This window comes from Protobothrops mucrosquamatus, unplaced genomic scaffold (genome assembly GCF_001527695.2).
Source record: "Protobothrops mucrosquamatus isolate PMUCROS unplaced genomic scaffold, P.Mucros_1.0 scaffold28, whole genome shotgun sequence".
In the NCBI taxonomy this organism is placed as follows: Eukaryota; Metazoa; Chordata; class Lepidosauria; order Squamata; family Viperidae; genus Protobothrops; species Protobothrops mucrosquamatus.
The window spans coordinates 1,750,024-1,762,523 of NW_015386413.1; the positions used below are offsets into that span (position 1 = coordinate 1,750,024).

The 12,500-nt window shown below is 43.3% G+C and overlaps 1 protein-coding gene across 1 annotated transcript in view; it reads left to right on the forward strand.

The window, feature by feature from the left end:
• RGCC (regulator of cell cycle) overlaps positions 1 to 4,433 on the forward strand; it is a 21,855-nt gene extending 17,422 nt beyond the window's left edge. The window contains exons 3-5 of the mRNA XM_015811055.1: positions 1,789 to 1,896; positions 2,721 to 2,783; positions 4,264 to 4,433. Coding sequence (XP_015666541.1) covers positions 1,789 to 1,896; positions 2,721 to 2,783; positions 4,264 to 4,271 — 179 coding nt within the window. The 3' untranslated portion in view covers positions 4,272 to 4,433. The remainder of the gene's footprint in view (positions 1 to 1,788; positions 1,897 to 2,720; positions 2,784 to 4,263) is intronic.
• Positions 4,434 to 12,500: the final 8,067 nt, after the last annotated feature.

Below are 12,500 nucleotides of genomic sequence, written 5' to 3' on the forward strand. Positions count from 1 at the left end.
CCACTCCACAGTAGTTGCAGCCCTCTCTAAGCGGTTTACAAAGTCAGCATCTTGCCCCCCCATCCCCCAACAATCTGGATCCTCATTTTACTGACCTCGGAAGAATGGAAAACTGAGTCAACCTTGACATGGTAGTCAGCAGAAGAAGGAAGGAAGGAAGGAAGGAAGGAAGGAAGGAAGGAAGGAAGGAAGGAAGGAAAGACCAAAAATAGAAGGAAGGAAGGAAGGAAGGAACTCAAAGTTCCTCCATTTTGATTGAAACTGGCCAGGATCCCAATTCTTTCACGGTACCCTACAACTACAAACTAGGGCTTCTGCTCTGTCCTGCCCCAAAGGGCTGACAATTAAGTGCTTACATACAGTCCAACTCTGCATATTTTCGGGAGCCAAATGCTCTTTTGCCCGTCGGAGCCCTCCTACCTCGTGCCGAGGGAGCCAACGACCGACCGAGAAGGCCCACCTTTTCTGAGCTGAAGACTTGGGGGCCCCATCCAGCAGAGGCTGCAAATTGGGAGCTGCTCGTTGCAGGATTCGGTCCCCTGGCCTATCACACCCCTTTGCACCGGCGAGGGTGTGTCGAGGGAAAGAACATCTAAAAACGAGACCCGAATCTCTCTTTAGCTTTCTTTTTTTTTTTCCAAACGTGGTTTCGTAGCAGCGGTTAACTGCTGCTTAGGACCTTGGCCTATATTTAAGTGGAGCTCTTGAGGTTTTTTTTTTTGCTGAACTCCGGAACAGAAATAACTGGAGCTAACCGTGAATTATTTCGGCGGCCAAGGTAAGCATCCCTCTTTTTTTCCGATTCCAAACCCTTCATTAAGTAGGTTTTGCCTCGGCCCGAAGAGGCTGCAAGCGCAGACTCAGAAAATTGGAAAAGGCCCTTTAACCACCCAGTCCCACTGCGAGAGCTGAAATTAAGGCATCCTCAACAATTCTCTATCTAGCCTCCAACTTGGACACTTCACACTTGTTCAAAGCCCTTTGGAGGATGGGAGCAACAAATAAACCACCATAAACAAACACAATTTTGAGCAATGGAAAGAATGGTAGTTTATGTGTGAACACTGCTTTGGCATGGATTTAAAACTGGCGATTTTAATACGGATAACTGGTCTACTAAGCTAGCTGTGGAGGCTTCAGGAGACCACTCGGCTCCATGTCTCCTCTTCTTTAAGAAATAAAATCAGGAACTATCGGGTGATAGAAATTTCAAACACTTGATTGACGGGGGGTGACACGGCAGCAGTGTTCCAGTATCTCAGGGGCTGCCCCAAAGAAGAGGGAGTCAAGCTATTCTCCAAAGTGCCTGAAGGCAGGACAAGAAGCAACGGGTGGAAACTCATCAAGGAGAGAAGCAACCTAAAACCAAGGAGAAACTTCCTGACAGTGAGAACAATTAACCAGTGGAACAGCTTGCCACCAGAAGTGGTGAATGCTCCAACACTGGAAGTTTTTAAGAAGAGACTGGACAGCTATTTGTCTGAAATGGTATAGGGTTTCCTGCCTGAGCAGGGGGTTGGACTAAATGACCTCCAAGGTCCCTTCCAACATTATTATTACTATTATTATTATTACTATTATTATTACTATTATTATTATTATTATTATTATTATTATTATTATTATTATTATTATTATTATGTTGTTTTGTTGTTGTTGTTGTTGTTATTATTATTATTGTTGTTGTTATTATTATTATTATTATTATTATTATTATTATTATTATTATTATTATTATTATTATTATTATTATCTGCTTTCTAACTCTAGTCGACAACTTTGTTCCAGGTGCAGATTCGCTGTGTGGACACAGCCTCAGCTTTAGCGACGAAAAATTACATTCCTCTACCCCATCCTCTCCATCGGTGTCTTCTCCCATGATAGCGTCTCGAAAAGGTAGGGTTTGAAGGCTCATTTAAAAAACAAAAAATTCTCCAGAAGGAAAACCACGATTGGCCAGACGTGACCATGTTGGCATGCTGCAACGATTCTAAGTGAGAAAACCGGTCACCTTTTTTTTTCATATGCTGCGGTAGCTTTGAATGGTCATTGAAGAGCCAGGGGTCTTCAAACTTGGCCCTTTTATGACTTGTGGACTTCAACTCCCAGAATTCCTCAGCCAGCCTCCATTTTGTTTGTTAGATTTAAGACACGGGTCTTCCAACTTGGCCCTTTGATGACTTGTGGACTTCAACTCCCAGAATTCCTCAGCCAGCCTCCATTTTGTTTGTTAGATTTAAGACAGGGGTCTTCAAACTTGGCCCTTTGATGACTTGTGGACTTCAGCTCCCATAATTCCTCAGCCAGCCTCCATTTTGTTTGTTAGATTTAAGACACGGGTCTTCCAACTTGGCCCTTTGATGACTTGTGGACTTCAAGTCCCAGAATTCCTCAGCCAGCGTGCCTGTCTGAGGAATTCTGGGAGTTGAAGTCCACAAGAGATAAAGGGCCCAAGTTTGAAGACCCCTGACTTTGACTTATATGCCACTTCAGAGTGTTTTTACAGCGCTTTACAGAGTCAGCATTATTTGGCTCTAACAATCTGGCTCCTCATTTTACTGACCTCGGAAGGATGAAAGTCAATCATCTCTTCAGCCCCCAAATATTATTCTTAATTTTACCATGTTACAAAAAATTAAAGAGAGTCATCAGGAAGCTAACCATGAAGTCAACGTTTCTTTTGCGTAGACATTCCTCATATTTTGTTTTTTCCTTTCCAGCGAAACTTGGAGACACCAAAGAACTGGAAGATTTTATTGCAGATCTTGATAGAGTTTTGGCAAGTAAGTAATCAACCTGGATTCCCAGCAGATACCTGGGCAAGGACCAAGGTAGACAACACTACATCCCTGCCCAGGAAACAATGAACAGATATCACCAAGGTGCTTTTTCTGGAGGCAACTGGACTTTCTCGTTTTTCTTTGAAGACGTTTCCCTTCTCATCCCAGAAGCTTCTTCGTGTTCTGACTGGATGGTGGGGGAACGGAAGGATTTATACTCCTCGCAGACAGCTGGTCATTTGCATCCTTTTAGAGAGTCGTTGAGGCCACTTGGAGGTTTACCTGTGTCCTCAGAGTCACCTGAGTGGTGCAAATGGGCGTGGAGCTTTCTTGGGACTGCTGAAAGGACTCTGTTGTAGACTGGAGATAGAGGGTGTGTTATCCCCCCCCTTCTGTTGAGGGAGAGCTGTTCAGCTTTGAGCTAGATGGCCTCTTGGACCCCTCTCTCAAACTATCTCCACTCTACAACACAGTCCTTTCAGCAGATCCAGGAAGGCTCCCCACCCATTTACACCACTCAGTTGACCCCAGGACACAGATAAGCCTCCAGGTGGCCTCAATGATTCTCTAAAAGGATGCAAATGACCAGCTGTCTGCGAGGAGTATAAATCTTTCCATTTCCCCACCATCCAGTCAGAGCTGAACAAGCTTCTGGGATGAGAAGGGAAACGTCTTCAAAGAAAAACAAAAAAGTCCAGTTGCCTCCAGAAAAAGCACTTTTGGGACAACCTTGACCTGGATGACGGAGCACCTCCATCGACGATGAACAGCCGTGTCCCTGTACACAAAGGAGATCCACCAGGACAATGTCAAAAAAAGTCAAGGTGACAACTAGGTCCCTTGTCCAGGTGTGTCTTGGACACTGCACCTGAACACAGGAACCTATTTAGACTTACATGCATGGAGATACATGGATTAAGGCTGAATTGATGGTTGACCTGGACGCTTCCATTGGGAATCTGAATTACGGGTAGTCCTCGGCTGACGACCACAACAGAGGCCCAAATTTCCGCCGTTAAGCGAGACAGTTGTTAAGCGACTTTCGCCCCATTTTACAACCTTTCCTGTCGCATTTGTTAAGGGAATCACTGGAGCTGTGAAGTTAGTTAGTGAATCTGTTTTTTTTCCCCCATTGACTTTGTGGGTCAGATTAAAGTCGCCAACTGGGACCCTGGGACGTTGAAACCGTCACAAGTACATGCCAGTTGCCAAGCCTCTGAATTTTGCTCACGTGACCGTGGGTGCTGTTGCAGCAGTTGTTAAGTGTGAAAAGTTACTTTTTTCATTGTTGTGATAACTCCCAACGGTCACTAAATGAACAGAGGGCTACCTTTATGAGATTAGTGCCTTTAGCTCTGATTTATTTCCTTCAGTGTTCAAAGCCTGTCTGTATCATTTCAATTACATCGCAAACGTATCTTGAAAGAGCATTTATACTACACAAACATCAGAGTAACATTTATTCCATCTGATCTTTGTACAGGTATGTGAAACACTCTGTTTGGACCCAACACCCGCCTTCAAAAGGATGGGATGGAGTTTATTCCTGCAACCCACCATCCGATGGGAAGAGACACAGGAATCCTTCTTTTCTCGGAAAATTTTCCAGCAATTGCCTCTTAACGTGTTTAAAGCATTGTCATTGTGATTTTTTTTCCTATCTGCAGACTGAATCAAAAATAACACAAGAGCTCAAGCTTTTTTTAAAAAAAACAACCCTGTAGCTTAACATTAATTTAAAAAGGCCTTTTACGAAAAGATCGGAAATTCTATATTAACTTTTAAAACGTTTTCGTGATAATATATTTTTGTACGCAAATAAAAGCTAAAAGCTGGAAATTAATATATACATAGAGGAGGAGAGAGAGAGATTGAATGGACGGCTGGAGGGATGATAGGGTGCATAAATGAATTGATGGACGGACAGGTGAAAGATGGATGGACGGATGCTAACTGAGGATAGGTATAGATGAGTGAGTGGAGGGCTAATTAATTGAGATAAATGAGAAATGAACACATCGATGGGCGGACGGATGTTTAATTGCACGAGAGGATAGACAGAGCGAGAAAGAACATGGTAGACAGATAAATAGATGACAGAATAGATGGACAGATGGCTAATTATTAATAGATGGAATTGATAAATGGATGATAAATTATAGTGGATGGCTGATTGAAAGAGAAAACGACAGACGGATGGGAGATAGAATACATGGGTAGCCAGATGGATGTTTAATTGATTGAAAGAGAAGATGATAGATGGATAGATAGATAGATAGATAGATAGATAGATAGATAAATAATTGATAGAGAGGGAGATGATTGGCAGAGAGAGACATGGTTTAAAGGGCTACTTACTGTTTTACATTTGCGTCCTACCTTTTCCTCTATAACCTCATAGTAATTAATTAGAATAGTCTCTATCCAAGTCAGGAGCAAACTTTTTCAGATATTGCCAGATTATTCCATCCTTTTAGTTCTGGATTTTGGCACTTGCCAGCTTTGTGAAATTTTCATTTTGTTCGTTAATGCTGTTGTGTACGCTTACAAACCATTCCTTACCTGATCATTGCCGTAGCTTACTCAAGGGTCACCACAAGAGCAACAGAAGCTTAATTGTTGTCTCAACGGTTACTGTCTCAAGTGTTATGTTCACAGCAAAAGTTCCCTTTTCTCTCTGAATAATATTAGCAGGAAAACAGCCACACAGCGTTGACCTTGCACAAAAAAAGAAAAAGAAATAACATCCCTCTTCAAAAGCACGGTCAAAGCAACAGCGTGCTTAATAAAAACTAAGCCTTGAAAACTCAAACATTTCCCAGGAGCAACTTATTTCATGATTATTTTTAATGTTCCACACAAAAGACAGCTGTGAATGGCAATTAACAATAGCCTGTAGTGGGCAAATGTTTTTTTTATCGGTTGTACATATTTCCTGCCGTGCAATAAATGAATTCTCCAAAATAACAAAGCAACCTCAGATTCTTTCTTTCTTTCTTTTTAATCACATTTCTTATCCGGAAACTTTAAAAATGGTAGACCGCGATTGCATCCAGGAGGATAGAAGAGAGAAAATTACAATTCCCAGGAAGCTCTGGGCTGGTAGACGGTGGAAAATTGGGATTTATCATCATCTGGAAGGTTGCAAACGATCGTCTCTGCCTGGGGATCACATAAACCATCTCTTCTGAGCACTAGGAGTTATAAACCCCAGAGTTCTGTGTGTTTCCTTAAAATGCGATGCAACTTTTGAGTTCTTCTTTGGGTTTGCACATTAGCGTAATGTTAAACTTTGCTGCTCTGGAATTGATCTCTACGAGGCTGATAATTACACCAGCTTGGAAGCGAAGGTACTTTTTGTCTTCATCAGCTGATGAGATGCCTCGTTCAAGAGGGTGGTCTCACCTGGGAAGCACCCTGTCAAAGTGTGTGTGTGTGTGTGTGTGTGTCCTCAAAGAAACATGGCTCCATTTCTTTGCTTCGATCAACAAGAATCGATTGATGGAGGAGGCTGATCTGTCGTTTCCCCTGGTCCTCGGTCGGGCCAAAGTGCCCCTAAATTAATCTATATATATATTCTTTTGACTTTAAGGAAACTGATGCCAGCTAGCTGTGAAAATAATCTGCAAATCACACCCCGTTTACATTCTTAATTCTTTTCCAGAGCCCTTACTAAGCCATGCCATTCTCTACTAATCATTTACAGAACCTTTACTAAGCCATGACATTCTTTACTAACTCTTTGCTAAGCCCTTAGTAAGTCATGCCACTCTTTACTAAGCCTTTAGTAAACTTTTAATAAGCCATGACACCCTTTATTAACCCTTTACTCAATCCTTACTAAGCCATGACATGCTTTACTAATCCTTTACAAAACCTTTACTAAGCCAAGCCATTTACTAACCCTTTACTCAATCTTTCCTAAGCCATGCCCTTTTTACTAATCATTTACAGAATCTTTATTAAGCCATGCCATTCTTTACTAACCATTTACAGAACCTTTACTAAGCCATGACATTCTTTACTAAATCTTTACTAAGCCATGCCTTTTTACTAACAATTTATTAAACTTTTACTAAGTCATGCCATTCTTTACTAACCATTTACTGAACTTTTACCAAATCTTTACTAAGCCATGCCATTCTTTACTAACCATTTACAGAACCTTTACTAAGCCATTCCATTCTTCACTAACCATTTACTCAATCTTTACTAAGCCATGCCATTCTTTACTAACCATTTACAGAACTTTACTAAGCCATTCCATTCTTTAGTAACCTTTTACTCAATCTTCACTAAGCCATGCCTTTTTACTAATAATTTATTGAACTTTTACTAAGCCATGCCATTCTTTACTAACCATTTACTGAACTTTTACTGAATCTTTACTAAGCCATGCCATTCTTTACTAACCATTTACAGAACCTTTACTAAGCCATTCCATTCTTTACTAACAATTTACTGAACTTTTACCGAATCTTTACTAAGCCATGCCATTCTTTACTAACCCTTTACTAAGCCATGCCATTTTTACTAACCCTTTACTGAATCTTTACTAAGCCATGCCATTCTTTACTAACCCTTTACTAAGCCATGCCAATTTTACTAACCCTTTACTGAAACTTTACTAAGCCAGGCCCTTTCTTTATTAACCATTTACAGAACCTTTACTAAACCATGCCACTCTTTACTAACCCTTTACTTGAACCTTTACTAAGCCAAGCCACTCTTGGCCTGCCTGATCGTGCACCGCAGAAAGCGCAGGCAGGCTGTCTGAAACAGGCGGCATACATAAGCAAGCAAAGAGAAGGAAGGCTACTCAAGAGCTACGCAGTGGAGGCTGCGTCTCTGGGGAGGAGGCAGGAAGCGGTGTGCATATACACAAATGTGTGTGTCCGTTCATTTTAGACCACCGCAATTCCTGCCGCTGGTCCCCGGCCACCAGAAGGAATGGTGCAGCTCCACAGGTTGAAAAATCTTTACACACTGGGCTTCCTTCCGGCGTAGAAAAGGGACATTCATCTTAAAATCACAGAGACGGCGTATTTCCGACGCTGCTGTACAGGCAGTCCTTGACTTAACGACTAAAACTGAGCCCAAAATTTCCGTCGCTGAGCGAGACAGTTGTTAAGTCGCCGTTGCCTCATTTTACGACCTTTCTCGCCACACATGCGAATCACGGCAGTTGTTAAATTAGTAACACGGTGGCTAAGTGAATCTTGGCTTCCCCCACTGACTCGGCTTGTCAGAAGTTCGCAGAAGGGGATCGCGTGACTCCGGGAGACGCCGCAACCGTCATAAATACGAGTCAGTGGCGATGCGTCCGACTGGGGATCCCCTGATCCACGGGGATGCTGCCATGGTGGCTTAAGCGTGAAACACAGTCACAAGTCCCCCTTTTCACTGCCGATGTAACTTCAAATGGTCACTAAACGAATCGGTCGTTAAGTCGAGGACCGCCCGTCGCTCTCCGGCCTCTTTCTCGCCGCAAGGGCTTCGTGGATCAGTCAGCTTCCCAAGACTGATTTGCTGATGAGAAGTCTGCAACGCTTGTTCTCACGCATCGGTCCAGTTTTACTGGAAACTGGGGTGGGAGGGGGGGGAGGTCTCTCTCCCTCCTCGGCTTGGCCCCCTCCCTTCCTTTTAATTTGAATTAATGAAGCCTTTCATTCCGGTGAAGGCCGCGGAAACCGTAGGCACAAGGGGCTCTTTTGGCGAAAAGAACGGTTCCCAAGTTTTCGGGGTTGCTCACAAGCAACTCAATGAATTCTGAAGGCAGAATTTGTTTGTAAAAGGGTTTTTTAAAAAAAATTTCCTCCCTTTTGCTTGCAATGAAAAACAAAAAAAAGTACACAGACTTTCCCCCCTGCATTTGGTGGAGAATAAGAACCGAAAAAAGATGGAAAAATCGACACAAACGGGCTCTTCTTTTGTTTTTTAAAGCCAAGAGTTGAGAAAGTAGATTTTTAACACATCCGGGGATGCCGTTTTGAAGGGCTTTTCAAAGCAGCATCTCATTTGAGTGGTGGTCCAATCTGGACTGCATGGAGGACATCGTTAGCAACTTGCAACTTGCAAAAACTGAGAACAGGGCAATGTGTTGTTTAACACCCAGGGTGGAAACATCGTGTCCATTTTTCTAGCCTTCGGACCAGAATATGTCACTCGATGATCCGTAAGTTGTTTTTTTTTTTTTCTGGACACTGCATAGATAAATAACAGAGTAACAGAGTTGGAAGGGACCTTGGAGGTCTTCTAGTCCAGCCCCCTGCTCAAGCAGGAGATCCTATACCATTTCAGACAGCTGTCCTGTCTCTTCTTAAAAATCTCAAGTGATGGAGCACCCACAGCTTCTGGAGGCAAGCTGTTCCACTGGTTAATTGTCCTCACTGTCAGGAAGTTTCTCCTTAATTCCAGGTTGCTTCTCTCCTTGATGAGTTTCCAACCGTTGTTTCTTGTTCTGCCTTCAGGGGGTTTGGAAAATATATTGATCCCCCTCTTCTTTGGGGCAGCCCCTCAAATACTGGAATGCTGCTATCATGTCCCCCCTAGTCCCTCTTTTCTCTAGACTGGCCATATCCAAATCCTGCAGCCGTTCTTCGTATGTTTTTGTCTCCAGGCCTTTCATCATCTTAGTTGCTCTTCTTTGTGCTTTTTCCCAAAGTTTCAACATCTTTTTTGTAACATGGTAACCAAAATTGGACGAGGGGATAGATGGGGAAATCATCACATTTGCAGACGAGACCAAGCTGGCAGGAATAGCCAACACTCCAGAAGACAGGCTTAGGATACAGGAGGATCTGGACAGACTTGAACACTGGGCGCTATCTAACAAAATGAAAATCAGTGGTGAAAAAACTAAGGTTCTACATTTAGGCAAGAAAAACCAAATGTACAGGTATAGTATAGGGGGTACCTTGCTCAATAGTAGTAACTGTGAGAGGGATCTCGGAGTCCTAGTGGACAATCACTTAAACATGAGCCAGCCGTGTGCTACAGCTGCCAAAAAAGCCAACACAGTGCTGGGCTGCATTAACAGAGGGATAGAATCAAGATCACATGAAGTGTTAATACCACTTTACAAGGCCTTGGTAAGGCCACACTTGGAATGCTGCATCCAGTTTTGGTCACCACAATGTAAAAAAGATGTTGAGACTCTAGAAAGAGTGCAGAGAAGAGCAACAAAGATGATCAGGGGACTGGAGGCTAAAACATACAAGGAACGGCTGCTGGAATTGGGCACGTGTAGTTTAACGAAGAGAAGGACGAGGGGTGACATGGCAGCAGCATTCCAATATCTCAGGGGCTGCCCCAAAGAAGGTGGGAGTCAAGCTATCCTCCAAAGCCCCTGAAGGCAGGACAAGAAGCAACGGATGGAAACTCATCAAGGAGAGAAGCAACCTGGAACTAAGGAGAAACTTCCTGACAGTTAGAACACTTAACCAGTGGAACAACCTGCCTCCAGAAGCGGTGAATGCTCCAACACTGGAAGTCTTTAAGAAGAGACTGGACAGCCATTTGTCTGAAATGCTGTAGGGTTTCCTGCCTGAGCAGGGGGTTGGACTAGATGACCTCCAAGGTCCCTTCCAACTTTTTTTTTATTATTATTATTACTATTATTATTATTATTATTATTATTATTATTATTATTATTAAATTGGCTGCAGTATTCCAGGTTTGATCTTACTAAGGCTTTATAAAGCGGTACTAATACTTCTCCTGATTTTGATTCTATGCCTGAACTGTATTAGTTTTTTTGGCTGCTGCCTCCTAGCTAATAATTCAGTCTGTCTGTGTGAAAGGTGATCTTCTTGCTAATGTTTTGGACATCCTTCTAAGATTTAGAACTTTTGTGCATCAGGAAGCTTGTTTTATTTATTTCCTTGATTTACAGACCGTTCTTTGCGCCCCGTACCTGCAACGACTTGTGTTTTGGGGTGGCTTTGGCTGTGCCCAATTTTTTTTTTCTTTTTTAAATATTTGATTTGATTTTATATAGGTGGGGTAATAGCAGGATCAGTACAGGTATGGGAAAGGGTAGGAATAAGGAATTCGGGGTAGGGTAAGGGGGGCTACAAACCCCCAACAATAATCCCATGCTTTAATAAGCAAGCTACCGTCCGGGTATGCATATTGAATAACCATATTTTATATCAGAATATAATTACTAAAATTTTGGAATGTGCAGAGACGGATAGATTGACTTTGGAGATGAAAGAGAAAGAAGATTCAATTTATTTTAAAACTTGGGAAAATTTTTATCAATGGTTAGAAACAAGACAGAATGAGAAAAGCGCTTGAAATCAAATAGAATAAACGATAGGTGGCTAATTAAGCTTCACCCAGTTTTTCTTTTCGATGGACACGACACGTTGCAATCGCAACCCTTGGGCACGCTAGGCTAGAACGAACCTGAGAGATAGCTTACAAGCGGTTCCCGCCTCGCCTCTGCGTGCGAAGACTTGCCCATGGAGAAGATGACGAGCAAGGAGGGAGTAGGGTTGGGAAAAGATTGCCTTTTGCGAGAAAAACACACATTTCATAGACAAAACGCAGACAACGGTAAGACGGAAGTAGGGTTAAGAGTCACTCGAATGCTTTATGTATAACACCAAGGATTTTGTTTCTCCACGTTTCTCAATGCCGCCCCACCACCCGTCAGCAAAACATTATTTAGCCGCTGCGGAATCCAGACATTCCATCACAACTGGCTGTTGGTCTGCTGCCCAGTTGTCAAGGAGAGACAACTTGTTATCTTCCTCCTCTGGTGTGGTGTCACAAAGGCGACCAGCCTCTCTGGAGTGGAGAGGTTTGGCTTTCCTAAGCAGATTCTCCTCCAGAAGAATTTCCTTTCTCAAGGTTTGCGCAAAAAGAGGCACGGAGGACATCTCGGAGGGAGGTCAGGCCACTGGGCTGCTCGGAGCATGTTGTTGACGAGTGGGAGGCATTTTCCCCAGCACAGAGGCTGGAGAAACAGAACGGCCCTCTGTTGAAATAAGTTTTAAAAAAACCAACAACCTCACATTATAGTAAGAGCACTTAGACTTATAAACGGCTTCACAGCCCTCTCTAAGCGGTTTACAACATCAGCCTGTTGCCCCCCAACAATCTGGGTCCTCATTTTACTGACCTCAGAAGGATAGAAGGCTAAGTCAATCTTGAGCCGGTCAGGATCGAACTCCTGGCAGTGGGCAGAGTCAGCCTGCAATACGGCATTCTAACAGGAAGGAAGGGAGGGAGGGAGGGAGGGAGGAAGGGCAATAAGCACTTAGACTTATATATCGCTTCACAGTGCTTTACAGCCCTCTCTAAGCAGTTTACACAGTCAGCCTTTTGCCCCCAACAATCTGGGTCCTCATTTTACTGACCTCGGAAGGACGGAAGGCTGAGTCAACCTTGAGCCGGTCAGGATCGAACTCCTGACTGTGGGCAGAGTTTTGCCTGCAATACGGCATTGTAACCACTGCGCCACCATGGAAGGAAGGAAGGAAGGAAGGAAGGAAGGAAGGAAGGAAGGAAGGAAGGAAAGAAGGAAGGAAGGAAGGAGGGAGGGAGGGAGGGATGAAGGAAGGGAATAAACACTTAGACTTATATACCGCTTCACAGAGCTCTCTAAGCGATTATACAGAGTCAGCATCTCACCCCAACAATCTGGGTCCTCCTTTTACCGACCTGGGAAGGATGGAAGGCCGAGTCAACCTTGAGCCAGTCAGGATCAAA